This window comes from Salmo salar, chromosome ssa22, assembly GCF_905237065.1.
Source record: "Salmo salar chromosome ssa22, Ssal_v3.1, whole genome shotgun sequence".
Lineage (NCBI taxonomy): Eukaryota > Metazoa > Chordata > Actinopteri > Salmoniformes > Salmonidae > Salmo > Salmo salar.
Window position 1 is genome coordinate 26535494 of NC_059463.1, and position 25477 is coordinate 26560970.

The 25477-nt window shown below is 44.1% G+C and overlaps 1 protein-coding gene across 1 annotated transcript; it reads left to right on the plus strand.

Moving 5' to 3' along the window:
* Nucleotides 1-224: 224 nt before the first annotated feature.
* wnt4 (wingless-type MMTV integration site family, member 4) lies at nt 225-24887 on the plus strand. Its single transcript, XM_014166957.2, has 6 exons — nt 225-980; nt 21092-21173; nt 22879-23032; nt 23380-23511; nt 23703-23845; nt 23943-24887. The coding sequence occupies exons 1-6, from the start codon at nt 904-906 to the stop codon at nt 24411-24413; spliced, it is 1059 nt and encodes a 352-aa protein (XP_014022432.1). The 5' UTR covers nt 225-903; the 3' UTR covers nt 24414-24887.
* The last annotated feature ends 590 nt before the right edge of the window (nt 24888-25477 follow it).

Below are 25477 nucleotides of genomic sequence, written 5' to 3' on the forward strand. Positions count from 1 at the left end.
TGTGTGTGTGTGTGTGTGTGGAGAGCGGTGAATGGCTGCGCTATTGCATCCTCCCAGGAGAGCTCTAAAACGGCGCAGAATACACACACAGAGAGAGAGAGAGAGAGAGAGAGAGAGAGAGAGAGAGACATACACTATACCTTCATAACGCACTGAACCCGCCTTCATCTCCAAACTCACTCCCATACCTCCCCTCAGCCTCGCGCCGCCCCTCCACTAAAGTCAGCTTTCACCCTCTCTCCCCTCTCAGTGCCATCCACAGAGCTAACGCACAGTGGCAGGCTGTGAACGATTGTGTGAAGAGTGTGTTTCGTGAATGTGTGTGTGACAACGTGGAGAGAACCAAAGCCCATCAGTTGGAATGGACCACAGCAGCAATAACACCGCAATCGAGGAGCGTCTCGAGAGCACCTGAGGGATTACAACTCTAACTCGCGAAGAAGTCGTTAAGGTTTTTACTGCCCCTCTCATTGCGCGCCCGGTGGTGTTAACGCGAAAACAGGAACGAGAGTAAACACTTGAAATAAGAAGGTTCCAATTCAGTCCCAGCCTTCCCGAGTTTGGCGCCGTGACACAGAAAAAAATAATTTCTGTGTATTTTTAGCATCCTCTCTTTTCCCTATCCTCCCATCTTTTCCTCTCTCTCTGTGTGGAGAGAGAGCAGGAGACGAACGGACCGGGTGACACAGCTGCGAGTCTCACGCCTCTCCGGTTGATCTCTGTGGATGTGTGATGATGGATTAACTGTATTTAACGGGGTCCCACGTATCTCCGGTACTTCACTAGACCACCGCCGCCAGTTCTCGTCCCTCCCCCTGGGAGCGCGTGGCAGAGATCCCTGCCATACCTTCTGTGGATTACTTCAACTCTCTTTGGGATTTTTCTCTCCTGGTAGCACTCGCGATGACCGCGGAATATGTTTTACGGTCCCTGCTGATGCTCTTCCTCGCACTGCTCTCGGCCAACGCCAGTAACTGGCTGTAAGTGAAGTTTACGGACTCCAACTCCTCTCTCACCTCTCTTCATCTTCCCCTCTCTGCCTCCCTCCACTCTCTGCCCACCTCCTCTCCCTCGCCTCCACCACCCCATCCCTAAACCTGGCCAGTCTGCACTTTCACTACTCTCTCCATTCTTCCCAAAATATCTTCCTCCATCTCTCTTCAAACCATCCCAAACCTCACATTTCCCCTGTTCCTGTCATTATCACGACGCTGTCCCTGTGTCTGTCCCTTTCTCTGTCTCTGCCTGTCCCTGTGTCTGTGATCTCTGTGTGTCCGTAGTGTCACAGCTCAATGCCCTGTCGCTGTTAACCCAACCACTCCACTCATCCACTCGACTGTTAGGCTATAGGCTAACAATTTTATAACAATGTTATAATTGGTCTTCTGCACCTGTCAGTCAAATAAGAATAATATCTCACCTTGCCTGTTACCTCGATGAAGCTGCCAGTGTCAGTGCATCTGAGTGTGCAAGGCCCAATCCCGTTATAGGCTGGTTTGTCAAGGTAAAAACAACATTAGTTGTCAGTCTCAGTTGTCCCCTGGGACCTGCAATGTGCAGGGTAGCCTACACTGAGTAAGTGACTAGGGCCAGACTAACTACACTATGAGCACATTGCACATTATTGCCCATTTCTCCCCGCTGCACGAGCCTCGCTGTTCGGTCACAAGTGCGTGCTTGCTCTCAGAGGTGGGAGGTGGTTTGGTGGGTCTGCATACCTCAAGGGAGACCGAGAGAGAGAGAGAGAGAGCTAAGCAACAGCTCTGGGTTTTACTGTCCTTATTTTTATGATTTAAATACCGTGTGACTAGCATTTTTATTTCAATGATTAGTGTTTGTATCGTATGATACAACGGTGAATATAATATCGTATATGTTGACAGAAATGGGCTCTGTGAACATGAGGATAGCCTTATCAAATGATTATGATTATTAGAGTTTATATAGCATAAGCCACCATTCAATCTTGCATTATGCATTGATAAATTGCTAATACATTGATGAGTGCATTTAGTAGCCAAATGCATTACAATGTCATCAAATTATACATACATTGAACCTGTATTATTATGTTTAACATAGATAGTTGATTATAAATTGTGCTATAGGGTTTGATGGCAGCTCGTGTTTTTGGACTCAAGGTGTGGCGAGAGAGCAGAACGCGGGCGTGTGCAGACACGTTCCACGCGCAGTGAAAACCCTCTCTGCTAGTCTGCTAAATATGATTATTCTGTGTGCGGGATCGACCAGGAGCATGTGCACTTCTCCCCCTCAGCCCTGAACCAAGCAGCCTCAACCCCCTGGCCCCCTCTCCATTCTCCCGGCACCGGTATAGGAGACCTGTCAGCTGGGAGCAGCACAAGTAAACGAGAGGGGAAACAGGGCTCAGAACAAATACTGCAGAGGAAAATTCTCTGTAGGTCAGATCATGTGAAAATTCACTGAAGATAAATGTTTTTAAAAAGCAAGTTTATAGGCCTATCCTATATTGCAAATATTTGATAGGTCAAGTAGATTTTGAAAGTATATGTTCAATAATCTATAGATTTTATTAGTTTTTCAATTCGAAGGTAATAATCAAATTTTGGCATCAGTATCATGGGCATATAATTTTATGGATCTGTATTCACACAAAACTATCCATATCTAATGAATGAATCGAATATGATCGTATAGATTATATTGAGCTACTGAGCATAATGCTGGAATCGTTATTTTCCAAGGAGTTATATTCGTATCAATGTCTGGTATGCAGGTTCGTTGAATAAGAACATCATATTTAGCCATTATTTAACGAAAAACAGATGTTTTCGATAAAATGGTCGATTTAGATTATGTTACCAAATTTTGTAGTAGACTTCCAGTTTAATTTAGTTTTTTTCTGAAACATGTTCAACTTGTTATTGCTCACCGCATAGGCCTATTTATCTCCAAATTGTGTCTTCTAACGCAGAGCATTTTTCTCATGGTGATTTGAATTATCTTTTCAATACTCGTCTTGTTCTTTGCTGAAATCGAAAAGGCCTGTAGTCAATTACAGGCGATATATTATAGAATGGTCTAATACAGCGTTGACCAAACTCGGTCCTCAGGACCCCAAGGGGTGCCCGTTTTGATTTTTGCCCTAACACTACACAGCTGATTCAAATGATGAAACCTCGATGATTAGTTTGTTTTTGGAATCAGCTGTGTAATGCTACGGCAAAATGCATAATGTTCTGCTGCATAACTGGTCTAACGTCATCACGATTTCCAAGTATATCAACGTGTTTCTGTTTTTAGCTATGCTGATTCATTTCATCACAGGTGTCAGCCAATTATTTGCAATATAGGCTATTCTAACATTGTCATTCTATTGAACATCTATTGAACACTATTTTTGGATAGGTAGCCTATAACCTTATTGCATGCCTTTTCCTTTTTGGTTCATTAAACAACATAGCACCATGAAAAACATGGGGGGGGGGATCAGCTAATTACAATTTAGTATACAATTCGTTTAGGCTATAATACGCCTGCCAAATCTCATGAATGTTTAAAATGAGCTATAGAATTTTGGATAAGCGATGATGCAATTCCCAGTTCTACGGGAACACTGTTGAGTGAACTATTTGTTTTTACCCTAAATCATTTTCTTATTGCCTAATATCCCGTGTGAATTTCGATTTCCCTCTCTAAACCACTCATCGGCTACTGAGCGCTGAGTCATACTCCTAATGCCTCTCTAGAATCGGGGCTGACAGGCCTGCAGTAGACTACTACTGTTCATTAGTTTGTCGGTCAACACCTTCTTTTCGCCCTCCTCTCGTTCTCTTTCTCCTATCCTATGGCGCGAGAGATTTCCCTGTTGCACCTGCGCTCGGCTCGAAGGATTCCAGCTCCGGGCCGGTTAACAGCTGGATCCTGTGTGTGTGTGTGTGTGTGTGTGTGAGAGAGAGAGAGAGAGAGAGAGACAGAAAGGTTGTGTGTGTGTGTGTGTGTGTGTGTGTGTGTGTGTGTAGCCTAATTGACAGAATTGTGGCGTTTGTCAAAGGGAACGCAGGGGTTCGGCCTACATGTGTTGGTTTGTTGCTTCAGTTTCATTTATTTACTCAACATAAACCCCGTGAATTGGCCCTGGGGAGAATATTATAATCCTCGCCTATTTGTTTTAGATTGCTCATTGAATTTGAAACGTCAAGCCCGTTGAATAATTAAGCAATAAGGCACGAAGATGTGTGGTATATGGCCTATATTCAACGGCTAAGGGCTGTTCTTACGCACAACGCAACGCGAGGATACAGCCCTTAGCCGTTGAATATAGGCCATATACCACACATCCTCGTGCCTTATTGCTATTATAAACTGGTTACCAACCTAATCAGAGCACTAAAAATAAATGTTTCGTCATACATGTGGTATAGGATCTGATATACCACGGCTGTCAGCCAATCAGCATTCAGGGCTTGAACCACCAGTTTATGATTGTTTTTTTAATACCCATACAGTGTTTTCATAGACAATTGCTTGACAGGACCCCATACTTTTAATGGCCTAGCTACACATTAACTGAGTAAAGCGCATTAGCCTTTGAGGACCAATGTCAGTGATCATTGATCCATGTGGACCATGAACCTGCTCATTTTTATAAATGTATTTGAAATGATGTGCTGTCATAAAAACAAATGAGAATATACAGTTGTCTGTTAAAGCTGATATATTGATACGCACTTATACATTCAAAGACAAATAAATATTGAACTTAGTCTGTTATGATAAAAAAAATATGTTTTTATTTTACTTTGCACCACCAATATTCACTCTGTCAAATGACAAAACTGTTCAGGATGCTCTAGCATGTCTGCCAAGGGTTTCGAGGCTTGGAGCAACAGTGGTGTGTGTATTAAATAGACTACAGGCATGGTCAGTGTGTCAGGCAGGCGATAAAGAGATGACAGCTGATGAGTAACCAGAGAAAGCAGGGACCTTGGCGTTGCGCTACACTGTGGCGCCTTGCACTGCAAACACACACACACTGCAAACACACACACACACCACACACACACTGCAAACACACACACACTGCAAACACACACACACACCACACACACACTTCAAACACACACACACTGCAAACACACACACACACACACACACACACTGCAAACACACACACACTGCAAACACACACACACTGCAAACACACACACACACACCACACACACACTGCAAACACAAATACCAGCAGTGACGAAGTGGTGATGAAGCTGTAGTCAGGTTGTCACATTCATGTCCTCCTGTCAGCGTCCTGTCCCCAGACCCCCTCCTGCTCACACTAATACACTACGGCTAGCACAGGCTAACATAGATACCTGAGGAAAAGCACAACTGCATTGACTAAAAAACAAAGGAGGGAGGAGGAGAGGGAGAGAGAGAGAGAGAAGAGAAAATTAGAGAGCGAGATGAGAAGAGGAAAGAATAGAAAGGGAAATGGCGGAAGATGGATGTCTGATGAAACACATACACAAAGTGGTCTTGACCTGTTGGGGCCAGAGGATTACCGCACCTGGTGGGAGGTGGCTTGTATTGCCTCTTCCCTCTCTCTCTCTCTCTCTCTCTCTCTCTCTCTCTCTCTCTCTCTGTGTGTGTGTGTTTGTGTTAATATGCATGTGTTGGTGAGTGTACTGAGTTTGTGAGTGTATTTTTATGCGTTATCTAGAGCACATTTCACCCTAAAAATAACAGACTGCCAACACCATGACCCCATCGCTAACACATACACACATCCACACACACACAAACACACACACACACAAGCACAGGCAATAATGCACATACATTAGCAACTAGCTCTCACAGTCTCACGTCAGAATTAGACGTTGATCCATGTTTCTCAAACATCAAATTCCGAAGTTCTTCCAAATTTCAAATTTAAAAGTGTTTAAGTTTAAGCATTAACGCCACATTTTTACGGTTATGGTTAAGTTTAGGCATTAACTCCAAAATGTTATGGTTAGGCATTGACCCCTGAATGGTTAAGGTAAGCATTAAGGTTTTGGATAAGCTTAAAACTATCACTGGATTTGGACTTGCAACCTTTGGAATCAGAGGCAGATGCTAACGCCCCTCGACCATTCCCATCCAGAATGCCCTAGCAGAACCGAAACCTACTTGAAGGTAACAGCACTCACTGTTGCCCCTAGTGGCCAGTTTCCACGTCATCTCCCGACATCCTCAGACATGGATTATCGTCGAATACTGACTTGTATCATGGGTGACCTGGTTGCACATTAGACCACCAAACCCCAGCCCTCATTAGCAATTAGGGTCATTCTTACCCTCTTTAGCATGCTTTCTTTCTTTGTCTCTCTTTCTGTGCGTGTACGTACGTGTCTATCTGTCTGTCTGTCTGTCTGTCTGTCTGTCTGTCTGTCTGTCTGTCTGTCTGTCTGTCTGTCTGTCTGTCTGTCTGTCTGTCTGTCTGTCTGTCTGTCTGTCTGTCTGTCTGTCTGTCTGTCTGTCTGTCTGTCTGTCCACCAAACCCCAGCCCTCATTAGCAATTAGGGTCATTCTTACCCTCTTTAGCATGCTTTCTTTCTTTGTCTCTCTTTCTGTGCGTGTACGTACGTGTCTGTCTGTCTGTCTGTCTGTCTGTCTGTCTGTCTGTCTGTCTGTCTGTCTGTCTGTCTGTCTGTCTGTCTGTCTGTCTGTCTGTCTGTCTGTCTGTCTGTCTGTCTGTCTGTCTGTCTGTCTGTGTGTGTGTGTGTGTGTGTGTGTGTGTGTGTGTGTGTGTGTGTGTGTGTGTGTGTGTGTGTGTGTGTGCTTGTCTGCATCATGCATCATAGACTTTTGCAATAAGGGGCTAGCTTGGAACGTGGTGTGGTTAAATGCATGAGAGCTATTTTGAGCATTATTCGTCACAAATTTAGATAGGGACTTAAACAATAGACTGTCGCCTCCCTGCTGCTCGCTCTGTATGGTTTAATTAAGTAAAAGGATCATGGATCTCACCATGCATCCAATGCTGCACTAGAATAGAGTTCTGTTCCTGCCAGGGAGAAGAATAGAATAGAACAAATGACTCCTAAGTCATAAATCGACGATTCTGTCAAAGATAAAATCCAATTTGGACAAACGTCAAATAATGCAGTAATTAGGGACGGATAAAAATGTACAGAATCGTTACCTGGGGGAGGGTCATGCTTTTTCAATTTCAGTCAAGGGGAGGGTTTAGTATTTTTTTAATGTAGTCCAAGGGAGGGTCATGTAATTTGTAATTGATTAAATATCAATATTTCTCATTGTTTTAGAATTCGTTACTTATTATGCTATATATCGATGTGGGCCCGATGCCACACCTCATCTCTGATTCTCCGCTGGGCGCTCAATATTAATTGCGCCTATAGGCTACTTAGTGTGGTCTCAAACTGTTTTATCCATAGCCTATAGGTGATATCATGCATCACAGATAAATAGGTGATAGGCTATGAAGTGCTTGCTCAGAGAAGCACAGAGAAAAGTTATATTTCTAAGATAGCTGCTAGGATGAGGTAAATAAAACTAGATTGCATTACACACTGCAATTGATATTCCAACCCTGAGCCCCGGCCTGCTCTGCTCTTGATGATCCAAAACGTTGTTGTGTGCTGCTTAACCAATGGCTGTGCTGTGTAGAGCTACAGTGGCAGTTCAGGAGGAGAATCAAAGGTTTCTTCCTATTTAAGAAGTCAGAGGTAGGCTTACCTGTTTGACAGAGGAAATTGGGCTATAGGATGCTATATCCATAGATTGATCAATTCCTCCACCCACCATGCATTATTTAAATAGCCTACCTCCGTGTCAGTGAAAGACTGTTAAGTTAAAGAAAAACCCAACCCCAATAATATATTAGGATATTTTTTTAATTAGTCCATTGTTGATAGGCTGTAGTCCCAAAATGTTTTGCATGTCAGCATTTAAGTTTTCAGGAAATCTGGCCGTATGATGCATTTTGCATTTTATGATGCAAAACGCATCATATGATGTAAAATGCATCATATTGGCCAATTGCTGTATTTCGAAAGTTACATATCTTGAAAACTTGATTGATAACATGCAAAACATTTTGGGACTATGTCAACAATGGACTAATGAAACAAACACTAAAAGATAGTTTTTGGGTGGAGTTTTCCTTTAAAACCAAGACTCAAATTGAGGGGTATGAGAGAGTATACCATAGGCCTACCTTTTATTAAAGAAAATGGCAAAAAGCACAGACCTACCCCATATTAGTTTAAGATTTTGAAGAAAGTAAAACTGATCCGATTATATGAAGTGGTCTAGGCCATAACAGCGCTTTGGTCCGCGATGCTTTATGCTAGAAACAAGCTGTGAAATACCTGGGAAAGACATGACCGGTGCATATGGGGTTATCATTGTTTAGTTTCTTTGACATTCAGAGGCTGACTTTGCTTGGGAGGTAATCTAATTCTGTCACTATCAATGTATTAAGCTATTTACTTTCTGTACAATAGAAGATGTTTAAACCCAGACAGCTTTTAGGGAAACACCTGTGACCTTCTCTTGTTAGGTTAAGCCACGGTAGAAGAGTAGCCAGCAGTTAGAGCTGACATTTTCGTCAGTAGCCCTACTCTGTCTGGAGTGGAAAGGTAGGCCTACTCTGTCTGGAGTGGAAAGGTAGGACTACTCTGTCTGGAGTGGAAAGGTAGGCCTACTCTGTCTGGAGTGGAAAGGTAGGCCTACTCTGTCTGGAGTGGAAAGGTAGGCCTACTCTGTCTGGAGTGGAAAGGTAGGTCTACTCTGTCTGGAGTGGAAAGGTAGGCCTACTCTGTCTGGAGTGGAAAGGTAGGCCTACTCTGTCTGGAGTGGAAAGGTAGGCCTACTCTTTCTGGAGTGGAAAGGTAGGTCTACTCTGTCTGGAGTGGAAAGGTAGGTCTACTCTGTCTGGAGTGGAAAGGTAGGTCTACTCTGTCTGGAGTGGAAAGGTAGGCCTACTCTGTCTGGAGTGGAAAGGTAGGTCTACTCTGTCTGGAGTGGAAAGGTAGGTCTACTCTGTCTGGAGTGGAAAGGTAGGTCTACTCTGTCTGGAGTGGAAAGGTAGGCCTACTCTGTCTGGAGTGGAAAGGTAGGCCTACTCTGTCTGGAGTGGAAAGGTAGGCCTACCCTGTCTGGAGTGGAAAGGTAGGCCTACCCTGTCTGGAGTGGAAAGGTAGGCCTACTCTGTCTGGAGTGGAAAGGTAGGTCTACTCTGTCTGGAGTGGAAAGGTAGGCCTACTCTGTCTGGAGTGGAAAGGTAGGTCTACTCTGTCTGGAGTGGAAAGGTAGGTCTACTCTGTCTGGAGTGGAAAGGTAGGCCTAACTTTTGAAAGTACCATGCTCAGATTCCTAATGGCATCTCAGATTTAATTATTTGGGACAGTTTCATTGCAAACAAGACACACTGACTTGGCATTGGAGAAATATGATAATATGAACACAGGCCTATCTCTCTGTCCATTCTTAGCCTGTAATTTCAGTAATTTGTGTGGTATTAAGAAAATATTCAGCTAATATGTAAAATTACATAGAATTGCATGAAATGTGTTATAAAAGGCCATTTTTTCTCGGACCTGCAAATATGATACTAGATTCATGCAATGATTTTACTATAAAAGCGATCTTGCCAAGCCTACTCTTGTCCATGGTGGTCTGCAAACCCACAGCCTTCTGGCCCGCAGCCCTGTGCACTATCAAAATTCCCGCGTTGACATGTAGCGCTTACAGGACAAATAACTATTTCTAAAACTGCATATCTAAGGCTCTGGTATATTATTTTAGGTATAGGGAAGGGTCACTTTTTTTAAGCATTCAGGGAGGATTTAGGTCAAATATATTTTGCTGAAGGGAGGGCCATCCATTTTCATTTCAGAGAGGTCCTATTTTCTCCATGTAACCCTTATTATAAATAACTTCACTACCTCATCTCTGTGCCCCACACATACAGTTATCTGTAAGGTCCCTCAGTCGAGCAGTGAATTTCAAACACAGATTCAACCACAAAGACCAGGGATGTTTTCCAATCCCTCGCCAAAAAGGGCACCTATTGATAGATGGGTAAAACAAAATGAAAAGCAGACATTGAATATCTCTTTGAGTATGGTGAAGTTATTAATTACACTTTGGATGGGGTATCAATACACCTAGTCACTACAAAAATACAGGCTTCCTTCTTAACTCAGAGTTTAATAGCTGTGATAGGTGAAAACTAAGGATGGATCAACAACAACATTGCAGTAACTCCACAATACTAACCTAATTGACAGAGTGAAAAGAAGGAAGCCTGTACATAATACAAAATATTCCAAAAGATGCATCCTGTTTGCAACAAGGCACTAAAGTAATACTCCAAAAAATGTGGCAAAGCAATTAACGTTTTGTCCTGAATACAAAGTGTTATGTTTGGGACAAATCCATTACAACAAATTGCTGACTACCACTCTCCATATTTTCAAGCATTGTGGTGGCTACATCATGTTATGGGTGTGCTTGTCATCATTAAGGACTGGGGATTTTTTCAGGTTAAAAAAGAAACGGAATGGAGCTAAGTATAGTCAAAAAATATAGAGGAAAACCTGGTTCACTCTGCTTTCCAACAGACACTGGGAGATTAATTCCCCTTTTAACAGGACAATAACCTAGAACACAAGGCCAAATATACACTGGAGTAGGTAACCGAGAAGACAGTGAATGTTCCTGAGTGGCCGAGTTACAGTTTTGACTTAAATCTACTTGAAAATCTTTGTCAAGATCCGAAAATGGTTGTCTAGCAATGTACAACAACCAATTTGACAGAGTTTGAAGAGTTTTGAAAATAATAATGGACAAAAGTTGTGCACTCCAGGTGTGGAAAGCTCTTAGAGACTTACCCAGAAAGACTCACAGCTGTAATCGCTGCCAAAGGTGCATCTACAAAGTATTGACTCGGGGGTGTGAATACTTATGTAAATGAGATATTTCTGTATTTCATTTTTAATACATTTGCAAACATTTCTAAAAACATGTTTTCACTTCATCATTATGGGGTATTGTTTGTGGATGGGTGAGAAAAAATACATATTTAATCCATTTTGCGTTCAGGCTGTAACACAACAAAATGTAGAATAAGTCAAGGGGTATGAATACTTTCTGAATGCAATGTATATTGACCATATTTCAGATGTTGTTTGAAACAGGATGGGTTTGTTTTTGCAAACGGACCAGTAAGTTATATCTGGACAGACTAAACTCATGTTCTGGCAACACATATTTTTTAAAATTTAAAATAAAAAATGTTCACATTTATTTAACCAGGTAGGCTAGATGAGAACAAGTTCTCATTTGCAACTGCGACCTGGCCAAGATAAAGCATAGCAATTCGACACATACAACAACACAGAGTTACACATAGAATAAACAAAACATACAGTCAATAATACAGTAGAAAAATGAAAACAAAAAGTCTATATACAGTGAGTGCAAATGAGGTAAGATAAGGGAGATAAGGCAATAAATAGGCCATGGTGGCGAAGTAATTACAATATAGCAATTAAACACTGGACTGGTAGATGTGCAGAAGATGAATGTGCAAGTAGAGATACTGGGGTGCAAAGGAGCAAGATAAATAAAATAAATTCAGTATGGGGATGAGGTAGATAGATGGGCTGTTTACAGATGGGCTATGTACAGGTGCAGTGATCTGTGAGCTGCTCTGACAGCTGGTGCTTAAAGCTAGTGAGGGAGATATGAGTCTCCAGCTTCAGTGATTTTTGCAGTTCGTTCCAGTCATTGGCAGCAGAGAACTGGAAGGAAAGACGACCAAAGGAGGAATTGGCTTTGGGGGTGACCAGTGAGATATACCTGCAGGAGCGCGTGCTACGAGTGGGTGCTGCTATGGTGACCAGTGAGCTGAGATAAGGTGGGGCTTTACCTAGCAGAGACTTGTAGATAACCTGTAGCCAGTGGGTTTGGCGACGAGTATGAAGCGAGGGCCAACCAACGAGAACGTACAGGTCGCAGTGGTGGGTAGTGTATGGGGCTTTGGTGACAAAACGGATGGCACTGTGATAGACTGCATCCAATTTGTTGTGTAGAGTGTTGGAGGCTATTTTATAGATGACATCGCCAAAGTCGAGGATCGGTAGGATGGTCAGTTTTACGAGGGTATGTTTGGCAGCATGAGTGAAGGATGCTTTGTTGCGATATAGGAAACCAATTCTAGATTTAATTTTGGATTGGAGATGCTTAATGTGAGTCTGGAAGGAGAGTTTATAGTCTAACCAGACACCTAGGTATTTGTAGTTGTCCATGTATTCTAAGTCAGAGCCATCCAGAGTAAACCTTCGCCCAGTCTGATGTCCTAAGCGATCAGGAGCAGGTTTTCATCAAGGATCTCTCTGTACTTTGCTCCGTTCATCTTTGCCTCAATCCTGACTAGTCTCCCCGTCCCTGTCGCTGAAAACATCCCCACAGCATGACACTGTCACCACCATGCTTCAGAGTAGGGACGGTGTCAGGTTTCCTCCAGACGTGACGCTTCACATTCAGGCCAAAGAGTTCAATCTTGGTTTCATTAGACCAGAGAATCTTGTTTCTCATGGTCTGAGAGTCTTTAGGTGCCTTTTGGCAAACTCCAAGCGGGCTGTCATGTGCCTTTTACTGAGTAGTGGCTTCCGTCTGGCCACTCTACCATAAGGGCCTGATTGGTGGAGTGCTGCAGAGATGGTTGTCCTTCTGGAAATTTCTCCCATCCCCACAGAGGAACTCTTAAGCTCTGTCAGAGTGACTATTGTGTTCTTGGTCACCTCCCTGACCAAGGCCCTTCTCCCCGATTGCTCAGTTTGGCCGGGAAGCCAGCTATAGGAAGAGCCTTGGTGGTTCCAAACTTCTTCCATTTAAGAATAATGGAGGCCATTGTGTTCTTGGGGATTTTCAATGCTGCAGACATGTTTTTGTACCCTTCCCCAGATCTGTGCCTCGACACAATCCTGTCTCGGAGCTCTACGGGCAATTCCTTCAACCTCATGGCTTGGTTTTTGATCTGACATGCACTGTCAACTGTGGAACTTTGTATAGACAGACGTGTGCATTTCCAAATCATGACCAATCAATTGAATTTAGCACAGGAGGACTCCAATCAAGTTGTAGAAACACCTCAAGGAAGATCAATGTTAACAGGATGCACCTGAGCTCAACTTTGAGTTTCAACGCAAAGGGTATGAATACTTACATAAATAAAAAACAGTTTACCTTTTGAATTTAATACATTTTTGAATAAGGCTGTAACGTAATAAAATGTGGAAAAAGTCAAGTGGTCTGAATGCTTTCCAAAGGCGCTGTATTGCCACTTTAAAATGTAAGGAAAATATTCGCTGAATAAAAAAGGAAATAGTAACACAATAAAATAACAACTACGAGGCTATATACAGGGTTACAAGGTAGTTGAGGTAGTTGCGATAGCAGAGAGAACAGTCAATGACTTGAGTGGCTGGAGCCCTTGACAATTTTTAGTGCTTCCTCTGACACCTCCTGGTATAGAGGTCCTGGATAGCAGGGAGTTACGCCCCAGTGATGTACTGGGCTGTACGCACTACCCTCTGTAGCACCTTACGGTCGGATGACGAACAGTTGCCATACAGTACCAAGCAGTGATGCAGCCAGTCAAGATGCTCTCAATGGTGCAACTGTAGAACCTTTTGAGGATCTGAGGGCCCAAGCCAAATCCTTTCAGCCCCCTGAGGAGGTGTGTTTGGACCATGATAGTTCGGCCCTCCGTTTCCTGTAGTCCACGATCAGCTCCTTTGTTTTGTTGACGTTGACGGCGAGGTTGTCGTCCTGGCACCACACTGCCAGGTCTTTGACCTTCTCCCTATAGGCTTTTTCATCATTGTTAGTGTTCAGGCCTACCACCATTGTGGCGTCGGCAAACTTAATGATGGTGTTGGAGTCGTGTGCGGCCACGCACGACTGAGCATGCACCCCTGAGGTGCCCTTCAAGTCCAGGATCCAGTTGCTGAGGGAGGTGTTCAGTCCCAGGGTTCTTAGCTTAGTGGTGAGCTTGGAGGGCGCTATGGTGTTGAATGCTGAGCAGTAGTCAATGAATAGCATTTTCACGTAGGTGTTCCTTTTGTCCAGGAGGGAAAGGGCAGTATGGAGTGCAATAGAGATTGCGTCATCTGTGGATCTGTTGGGGCGGTATGCAAATTTGAGTTGATCCAGGGTTTCTGTGATGATGGTGTTGATGTCAGCCATTACCAGTCTTTCAAAAGCACTTCATTGCTACAGATATAAGTGCTACTGGGCGGTAACCATTTAGACAGGTTGCCTTGGTGTTCTTGGACACAGGGACGATGGTGGTTTGCTTGAAACGTGCAGGTAATTCAGACTGGGTCAGGGAGAGGTTGAAAATGTTAGTAAAGACACTTGTCCTCTGGTCAGCGCATACCTGTGCCAGGACACTGAAACTTGGCCGCAAGACAATAACCCAAACACACATCAAAATCCACAAAGAAATTGGCCACAAAATCAACATTTTGCAATGACCGTCTCAGTCTCCAGACTCAAAACCCATTAAAGATATCAAGGATTCTGTATGGAGGAATGGCCTAAGATCCCTCCCAATGTGTTCCACAATTCGTAAAACATTTTAGAAATGGCTCAGTGCTGTTATCGTCACAGGATTAGGTATTAAATGGTACTGGAAAGAAACGTCAATAATTATAAGAAAAAACAGTATTAGTGTTTAAACAAAATATATTTCTCTGAGCAATTGTAGTAGTAGAAAATACTATAATTCCCCCATTTTTTTGGTATATAATTTACCTCAGCATTTGAATGATTTATTTTATACAGTCATTCAGTCATTTTTGCTCATCTTTATCAAGGGTGTCAATAATTCCGGACCCCACTGTACACAATTTCCCTGCTTCACAGGAGCCATAATGGGTTCTGGGTTTAGCTTAAGTCAGACTGTGTATACAAACATCAGCAGCCGAGAGTGAAGGCCAGGGTTCAGGTGTTAAGGTTAGAGTTCACTTGTAGGGTCAGTCTGAGTGAGTGTTGCTGCTTGTTGGTTTGACCCGACTACTGGGCTGAGAGAGTTTATGTTCTGACTGGAAGAACTTCCTCTTTCCTCTCTCTCCTTCTCTGTCTCACTCCTCATTCCCCCACCTCCTCTCGCCTCTCTTTTTTTCCTCTTCCTTATCTCCTCTCCTCAGTTCAGCCCATCTCCTCTGCATCTATCCAACTATCTCCTCTCCCTCCTTTCCTTCCTCTTTTCTATCCCTCCTACTTCTACTTTCCTCCCTCAACTAATCTCCTCATCCACCTTGTCTCCCTCTCCCTCTTCCTTTTCCATATTTTTATACCCTCCTCCTCCAACAACCAGCTCTTCTTTATACTCTCCCCCTGCAACAACCAGCTCTTCTTTATGCCTCCCCCTGCAACAACCAGCTCTTCTTTATGCCTCCCCCTGCAACAACCAGCTCTTCTTTATGCCTCCCCCTGCAACAACCAGCTCTTCTTTATACTCTCCACCTGCAAAAACCAGCTCTTCTTTATGCCTCCCCCTGCAACAACCAGCTCTTCTTTATGCCTCCCCCTGCAACAACCAGCTCTTCTTTATGCCTCCTCCTGCAACAACCAGCTCTTCTTTATGCCTCCCCCTGCAACAACCAGCTCTTCGTTATGCCTCCTCCTGCAACAACCAGCTCTTCGTTATGCCTCCTCCTGCAACAACCAGCTCCTCTTTATACTCTCCACCTGCAACAACCAGCTCTTCGTTATGCCTCCTCCTGCAACAACCAGCTCTTCGTTATGCCTCCTTCTGCAGCAACCAGCTCTTCTTTATGCCTCTTCCTGCAACAACCAGCTCTTCTTTATACCTCCCCCTGCAACAACCAGCTCTTCTTTATGCCTCCTTCTGCAACAACCAGCTCTTCTTTATGCCTCCTTCTGCAACAACTAGCTCTTCTTTATGCCTCCCCCTGCAACAACCAGCTCTTCTTTATGCCTCCCCCTGCAACAACTAGCTCTTCTTTATGCCTCCCCCTGCAGCAACCAGCTCTTCTTTATACTCTCCCCCTGCAACAACTAGCTCTTCTTTATGCCTCCCCCTGCAACAACCAGCTCTTCTTTATGCCTCCTTCTGCAACAACCAGCTCTTCTTTATGCCTCCTTCTGCAACAACCAGCTCTTCTTTATGCCTCCTTCTGCAACAACCAGCTCTTCTTTATGCCTCCTTCTGCAGCAACCAGCTAATCTTTATGCCCTCCTCCTGCAGCAACCAGCTAATCTTTATGTCCTCCTCCTGCAGCAACCAGCTCTTCTTTATGCCCTCCTCCTGCAGCAACCAGCTCTTCTTTATGCCCTCCTCCTGCAGCAACCAGCTAATCTTTATGTCCTCCTCCTGCAGCAACCAGCTCTTCTTTATGCCCTCCTCCTGCAGCAACCAGCTCTTCTTTATGTCCTCCTCCTGCAGCAACCAGCTCTTCTTTATGCCCTCCTCCTGCAGCAACCAGCTCTTCTTTATGTCCTCCTCCTGCAGCAACCAGCTCTTCTTTATGCCCTCCTCCTGCAGCAACCAGCTCTTCTTTATGCATCCTCCTGCAACAATCAGCTTGGATCACAAACTAAGATACCATTTGAAAGTTCAAATAAATACTGTGTCAGTATGAGAGCAACCAAAGCAAAGCAGACACATTGATAGGATGTGAGCAAAGATGAGTAAATTGTAGCCAATTAGATTTAAATCAAAATAAACAATTCACCTTCCTTCATTGATAGTCTCAAAATAAAGTTCATATATAATCCTAACCAAAGTCTCAATGTCCAATGTTAATAAGGAAGTCAAAATCCAATCCAAGAACAGTTCAAGACAAATAGTCAATCTCAAAGCAAGAAAGGGCAATCCCCCTTCAAAATGAATATATAACTGCAAAAAAGAAAACAGTAAACAGCATCACACTCCTATCTCCTCCTCCTCCTCTTTCCTTTCCTTGACCTTTTCCTCCTCATCTGCATCATATTGCTGAGATTGTTATGATGGTCATTTCAATTACTATTGAAATATGTCCTTGCTGTATATTTAATTTGACAGTATTGTAATATACTGTAGCCACAACAGCTGCACAGATCCCATAGACTCCTATGGAGTACATCTCAATAGTCAAAATAGTCTGATAACAAAAGAAAAGTTAAGCCATCATGAAAGAAGCCAACCAGAACCTGTTTTTAAATTTCAATGCAAACTGAAGAAAGGAGATGAGGAGAGAAAACCACTACATTATTGAGATGCACCCATTTTCTCTACTGACAATCAGGCTCAAAATTATTGCTTGTCAAATGTATCCTTGCCCCTTTCCGTAAAATGTTGACATAGTTTTCTGAAGATACACATTTGCTGTCGGGTGCAGACCGTGAGTTTGTTTTTGTCAGAGTCAGTCCTTTAAGAACATTTCCTGGAAGGCACTAACATGGCTGCCAAGAAATGATGTGATGTTGTCTATGTCTAAGAGCAGCCTAAGCCTCTTGGTTGAAACCTGAAAGGATAAACTTTTTCTGTCTGGCTGTTGATGGTCTGGGCCTTGGGCTGTGCTGCTCTGTGCCTCAGGAGAGACTCCTGAGAAGAGACTGAGATCAGGCTGCCCTCTGCAGGCCACACTGGGTTCTGCAAGTGTGTCTGCTGATCTGACTCCAGTCCAGCAGAGGTTATCCCAGGTCATCATATCATACTAGCTCAGAAAGTGGTGGTACAGAGTCATCCATGCTGCTGGTATATACATGGGCCTGGAGTTTCTCTAGACAAGAATAATCATGTATTGTAAGTTTTCTTGGAAATGCATATTTGGAAATGCATATTTTGCTTTCAACCCAACCCCACGAGAAACACACGCACGCACACGCACACGCACAGAGAGAGAGGTTGGTAGCCAGCCAGGGTCAGCCGCGGTGCAGCACCATAGGTACAATTATTTGCTATATTTTATGTGGCCATATATCTAGGTGAGGGGTTCATCAATGTGCTGGGGCATACCACAGTATGCAGGAATCCAAAGATTGCAATTTAGAACTGGTAATCTCTACAGACCCCTCACTGCTATTTGTGTGTGTTTGAGTATCTGCGCGTGTGCCTTGCCACAAACCTTTCCACTTACTTTCCCAATCATGCTTCCAGAATGTCTGTGGTTGTCCTGTTGGCTGGCTAAACTTTGTCCTCCACTAGCTGTGTCGTCAGAAAAAAAAAACATTTTACTTACATTTCATGCACAGTGAAGCAATGATAACTTACTATAGGATAAAACTATAGCTGAATATTGCAGTGAACACAGATAAACAGTATCTGTTACTGTGAAACCTATATATACCTCCACCTGTTTACCTCTCCTGTGTACTCAGCAGAGGAAAGGTAAGCAACTGATATAAATACCCTGGGAGAGACAGAGACAGAGAGAGGTGTCTGTAAGAGTGTGTGAGGGCTGGTATCTGTGAGGTCCTCCTCTGTGTTAGTAGAGATTCATCTGTCCTCAGAGGAAGGGGTAGTTGCTATAGCCAGAGCTCAGATACAGACCTATCTACCTCAGATATGGTGTACAGCATGGCATCTTTAGAGCATCACACTTGTTTAGCCGGGGGGGGTTTCTCTCACCTATCTATCTCTCCTCCATTCTCTCAGTCTCCACTCCATCCTCACCACCCTTCCTCTACAGCCCAGATACCCTCTCTCTTTCTCTCTCTCTCTCTCTTGCTCTCTCTCTCGCTCCCTCTCTCTCTCTATGTAGAACTGTAGTGGTAACTGTCTGTGTTTCTGTTTCTGCGGTAGGGCTGTAGTGGTAACTGTCTGTGTTTCTGTTTCTGCGGTAGGGCTGTAGTGGTAACTGTCTGTGTTTCTGTTTCTGCGGTAGAACTGTAGTGGAGTGGTTGCGTGCTAAGTTGCGCTGGGCTAAGCTTGTTGGAGCCAGCAGTGTTGTCAGGGCTGTGATGCGTAATGCAACACAAACACACAGTAGCCGGCGAACAAACCACACTCCAGGTGGAATGCGCCCACGAACCCTCTGACTATACCTCCCAGAGAGAGAGAGTGAGAGAGATGGTGTGAGTGTGGGAGAGAGGAAGAAGAATGAGAGCAAGGGGAAAGAGTGGAAACAGAGGGTACACAGCCAAATAAAGAGATAAAGATGGAAGCACTGAATACACAAACACACACACACACTAACACACACCAACATTCACTAACACACATGCACACACTCCCCAAATGTCTGGGCTAGTCTTTTCCCATGCAGGAGCGTTTCACAAACACATAGACAGAACTACACCTGCGTAGAGCTTATCTGTCCTTCCCATGTGCTTTATCCAATGTTTATTAAATGTTTCCAGGGTCAGGGCTGGGCCAGTGGCATGCCAGCAACAGCAACTGGTGCTTTATGAGTACTTTCATCTCTGTGTGTGTTAGTGTGTGCGTCCCTGTGCGCATACATGCGTGTGTGTGTGTGTGTGGGGGGGGAATGCTGAGGGGGACAGGTTTATGCGATAGGAGAGATGCTGAGTCTCACCAGCTGCAGTGCAGACAGACAGTGGTTCTCCAGTGTTCAGAAGAGGCCTGATAGTGTGATGAAGTCACCTTGAGACTATCACAGCTGGATGTGTGCAGACTGTGTACCCAAACAGACAGAACACACAGCTCCAGGTCCTAGGTCTTGTTCTTGTATAGCTGTATTTGAACTTCAATGTATTTTATTGAGGGGAAGATGCGTATGTACAAATTGAGGAAGGATAATTATTTAACTGAAAATCGATCAAATTTAAAATGAAGAGAATAATGCATCCATGATTCTGAGGTGCATGAAAAAACAGTAAAGAGAAACAAGTTAATACAGTATCTGTTCAGATTATACAGTATATGTTCAGATTATACAGTATATGTTCAGATTATACAGTATATGTTCAGATTATACAGTATATGTTCAGATTATACAGTATCATTTCAGATTATACAGTATCTGTTCAGATTATACAGTATCTGTTCAGATTATACAGTATACGTTTAGATTATACAGTATATGTTCAGATTATACAGTATATCTTCAGTATTTACCATTTTATCTGTTGGTGAAGACAGTTGGTTGTGAACTGAGCCTGTACCATTTCATTCATAAAAAGTGATTGATTGTTATTGTCAGATAAGCATTCAGACAGACTGAGGGAGGAAGGCAGCAGTGCTCTGATAGTGAGGTCCCCTGCTGTATAGACAAGACTGTCGGAGGGAGGATGTGGTCGAGTGGTCATGGTCGAGGTTATCTGACTATTGAGTGGAGAGGAGATGACCATGAGAGAGAAGGAGAGAGAGAGAGAGAGAGAGAGAGAGAGAGAGAGAGTGTGTGTGTGTGTGTGTGTTGAGAGAGAAAGGGAGAGAGGGTGTTATCTGCATAGAGAAGAGGAGGTGACTGTGTGAGAGAGAGATAGAGAGAGCGAAAGAGAGAGAGACAGAGATAGAGCGAGATAGAGAGAGAGGTTATCTGGGCTGTAGAGGAAAGGCGGTGAGGGAAGAAGGCTAGAAGGAGGTGTGTGGACAATCAGCCCTGGGAGAGACCCCAGTCAACCTTACCTAATGATACCCTGTCAACATCAGAGGGAGAGAAGTACAGGGAGACTGACAGAGAGAGGGAGAGAGAGAGGGGGAAGAGAGTGAGGTGAGGGACAGATAAAGAGAGAGAGAGAAAGGAAGGGAGAGAGGGAAGGAGAGAGAGGTGAGGGAGGGCCACAGACAAGATCCAGACAGCCCCTCTGTCGAATGTTCTGGTGAAGAGTATGTCTGTGATGAGCGTATGAGATGGGTCTATTTCTGTAAGGTGCTTTTAGCCAAAGAGATATGGGACTGAAGGGGTGAGGAGTGACCTGTGTGCCCTGGAGGTGGTTTAGATGATACAACTATTTCCCTCTTCTCAACATGATGTAGAACTAAATCTGCACCGAGCCCATACTGAGGCATCTGTGTCTGTCACTTTCATCTCTCATCATTGTTATTGGAGGGGTCATTGTGTTGTTATTTGTCTAGTTGCATATTTAATATTAAGCCCCCCCTTCTTTGTGTCTCCGTCAGGTACCTGGCTAAACTGTCGTCGGTGGGCAGTATCAGTGATGAGGAGACGTGTGAACGTCTGCGAGGACTCATCCATAAACAGGTACACATCTACCATGACAAACAGTGGCAATATTTTCAGGTTTCAAGGTTGGCAGGGTATGACAGGATGGTACATATGTTATAAAAGTTACACTACCGTTCAAAAGTTTGGAGTCACTTAGAAATGTCCTTGTTTATGAAAGAAAACCTAAACCAAGTTTATCATTTTAAAAGACTAATTGATCATTAGAAAACCCTTTTGCAATTATGTTAGCACAGCTGAAAACTGTTGTCCTGATTAAAGAAGCAATACAACTGACCTTCTTTAGACTAGTTGTGTATCTGGATCATCAGCATTTATGGGATCAATTACAGGCTCAAAATGTCCAGAAACAAAGACCTTTCTTCTGAAACTCGTCAGTCTATTCTTGTTCTGAAATGAAGGCTATTCCATGCGAGAAATTGCCAAGAAACTGAAGATCTCGTACAACGCTGTGTACTACTCCCTTCATAGAACAGCGCAAACTGGCTCTAACCAGAATAGAAAGAGGAGTGGGAGGCGCCGGTGCACAACTGAGCAAAAGGACAAGTACATTAGAGTGTCTAGTTTAAGAAACAGACGCCTCACAAGTCCTCAACTGGCTGCTTCATTAAATAGTACCCGCAAAACACCAGTCTCAATGTCAACAGTGAAGACGCGACTCCGGGATGCTGGCCTTCTAGGCAGAGTTGCAAAGAAAAAGCCATATCTCACACTGGCCAATAAAAAGAAAAGATTCAAATGGGCAAAAGAATACAGACACTGGACAGAGGAACTCTGCCTAGAAGGCCAGTATACCTGAGTCGCCTCTTCACTGTTGACTCCTATGAAGGCAGTAGTACACAGCATTGTATGAGAGCTTCAGTTTCTTGGCAATTTCTCGCATGGGATAGCCTTCATTTCTCCGAACAAGAATAGACTGACGAGTTTCAGAAGAAAGGCCTTTGTTTCTGGACATTTTGAGCCTGTAATCGAAACCACAAATGCTGATGCTCCAGATACTCAACTAGCCTAAAGAAAGCCAGTTTTATTGCTTCTTTAATCGTCACAACATGTTTCAGCTGTGCTAACATAATTGCAAAAGGGTTTTCTAATGATCAATTAGCTATTTAAAATGATAAACTTGGATTAGCTAACACAACGTGCCATTGGAACACAGGAGTGATGGTTGCTGATAATGGGCCTCTGTACACCTATGTAGATATTCCATAAAAAGTCTGCCGTTTCTAGCTACAATAGTCATTTACAACATTAACCATGTCTACACTGTATTTCTGATCAATTATGTTATTTTAATGGACAAAAAATTGCTTTTCCTTCAAAAACAAGGACATTTCTAAGTGACCCCAAACTTTTGAACAGTAGTGTATGTCCAAGTCTTTAAATTCAAGATACAAGCCATAGTAATTGACCTTGTACCAGGTGCAGAACTGTAATGTTATGATCATTATTCTAACCAGATACAGATCTGTAATGTTATGATCATTATTCTAACCAGGTGCAGATCTGTAATGTTATGATCATTATTCTAACCAGGAGCAGATCTGTAATGTTATGATCATTATTCTAACCAGGAGCAGATCTGTAATATTATGATCATTATTCTAACCAGGTGCAGATCTGTAATGTTATGATCATTATTCTAACCAGGTGGAGATCTGTAATGTTATGATCATTATTCTAACCAGGTGCAGATCTGTAATGTTATGATCATTATTCTAACCAGGTGCAGATCTGTAAGCGCAGTGTGGAGGTGATGGATGCTGTTCGGCACGGGGCTCAGCTAGCCATAGACGAGTGCCAGTTTCAGTTCAGGAACCGTCGATGGAACTGCTCCACACTGGAAACCATGCCCGTCTTCGGCAAGGTTGTCACACAGGGTACGCCTCAGTATCAATAACTTATTTTAGAATAAATATACTTATGAACTTCTCAGGATAAAAACATTGCCATTTCAGTTGTAGGTGTGTGTTTACATTTACATTTTACATTTTAGTCATTTAGCAGACGCTCTTATCCAGAGCGATTTACAGTAGTGAATGCATACATTTCATGCATTTTTTTTTTTGTACTGGCCCCCTGTGGGAATCGAACCCACAACCCTGGCGTTGCACACTCCATGCTGGCGTTGCACACACCATGCTGGCGTTGCAAACACCATGCTCTACCAACTGAGCCACAGGGAGGCCCTGTTTAACGTTGGCCTGTGTGTGTATGTTCTTGACAGGCACTCGGGAGGCAGCCTTTGTTTATGCCATCTCAGCAGCCAGTGTGGCGTTCGCTGTGACCCGGGCCTGCAGCAGCGGAGAGCTGGAGAAATGTGGCTGCGACCACAACGTCCACGGAGTCAGTCCAGAAGGTACACACACACACACACACACACACACACACACACACACACACACACACACACACACACACACACACACACACACACACACACACACACACACACACACACACACACAGTAGGCACACACTGTTTGACTGCTAACTCTCTCCCCTCCTCCCCTCTCTCTCTCTCTCTTTCTCTCTCTCTCTCCCTCCCAGGGTTCCAGTGGTCAGGCTGTAGTGATAACATTGCGTATGGAGTGGCCTTCTCTCAATCCTTTGTTGATGTGAGGGAGAGGAGTAAAGGACAGTCCCCCAGCAGAGCACTCATGAACCTACACAACAATGAGTCCGGGAGGAAGGTATGACATATCACAACCAACAACTCTGTCATAGCAAAGTCAACAGCAAAGAAAAAGACAGGAGATAAAAACATGCATTCTTTCTGTCTCCTTGCAGGCCATTCTGAGCCACATGCGTGTGGAGTGTAAGTGTCATGGCGTGTCAGGGTCCTGTGAGGTGAAGACCTGCTGGAAGGCCATGCCCCCATTCCGCAAGGTGGGCAACGCCATCAAGGAGAAATTTGACGGCGCCACAGAGGTGGAGCAGCGCAAGGTGGGCACCACCAAGGTCCTGGTCCCACGGAACTCCCAGTTCAAACCTCACACAGACGAAGACCTGGTCTACCTTGACCCCAGCCCCGACTTCTGTGACCACGACCCGCGCACACCAGGCATGCTGGGTACGGCAGGGCGGCAGTGTAACCGTACATCGAAGGCCATCGATGGCTGTGAGCTGATGTGCTGCGGCCGGGGCTTCCAGACAGAGAAGGTGGAGGTGGTGGACAGGTGCAGCTGTAAGTTCCACTGGTGCTGCTACGTCAAGTGCAAACAGTGCCGCAAGATGGTGGAGATGCACACCTGCCGGTGATCACCATGGAAATCCCCAATGGAGACCCAAACAAATGTCCCATCACACCCCACTCTCTTCCTTCTCACCTGCACAGAAGGGTGGGAGTGAGGGAGAGGGGGATGGTGTTTGTGGTTTACCTTTTCCCCGTTTCAAAACCATCCCTATTCCTTTTACAAAAGACCCCGGGAACAGACAGACAGAGGTGGATAGAGGACATGGGCGTTCCCAGTCAGTTCATACAATGTTAAAGAAAATGATAAACATGCACGGGATGTATAGAACTAAAAAGACATATATATATATATATATATATATATATATATCCCAACAGAGTATTTTCCCTCTCTTCCTCTTGTCTCACTCTCAGTTGATTCTCATTGTTTTGGTTGCTTTTGTTATATCTTTTATTCATTTTCTTTTCATTTTGTTTTTTAACTTATTTGACATTGTTGTGAGAGAATCGGGGGTGGGTTCGGTGAGGGGAGAGTGGACTGCAGGGGAGAGGGGGACTGAGGGTGGGGTATATTGGACCTGGGGAAAGTGGGATGGCGTAGTGGGGATAGGGGGGTGGAGTTTAGGGGGGGGGGCTGAGTTTGCCCTCTGTCTTTGCTGCTGCTTTAGGGACTCATCTAGAGTGCTGGATGTAAAGGGAGAGACACGCCTGTCTGTCGGTCTGAGAGAACCGCCCAGAGGAGGAACGCTGACCGACAGACAGACAGACAGACAGACATTATTATTTGCGGTCCAGGTGTACATGACCGTGTTGTGTTGGGGTTGAGTAGCGGTTTAGTTGTGTGGCCATTTGTCCCTGTACAGCCCTGATACTGCTCCACTCATCAAATTAGTCACAGATTCACAGGATTACTCACCGAGTCAAATAATTACTCAGCACTCACAGAATCACTCACAGGCCGGGATTCCATCTAATCACCAGTTATAGGCATTGCGGCTTTTAAAGGCAATGTTCCCATGTTCGCAAAGATCCAATTCATGGTAAACGCTGCATATGTCGGCTCAATCAGAAATTGGATTGAATCCCATCATTAGTCTGTGTCAGACCAAGGGGGAGTTTGCCCATACAG

Coding starts and splice junctions, on each gene's coding strand:
- wnt4 (XM_014166957.2), top strand. CDS start 904: ATGACCGCGGAATATGTTTTACGGTCCCTGCTGATGCTCTTCCTCGCA. Junction 21,174..22,878: donor GAGGACTCATCCATAAACAG/GTACACATCTAC, acceptor TATTCTAACCAG/GTGCAGATCTGTAAGCGCAG. Junction 23,512..23,702: donor CCACGGAGTCAGTCCAGAAG/GTACACACACAC, acceptor TCTCCCTCCCAG/GGTTCCAGTGGTCAGGCTGT.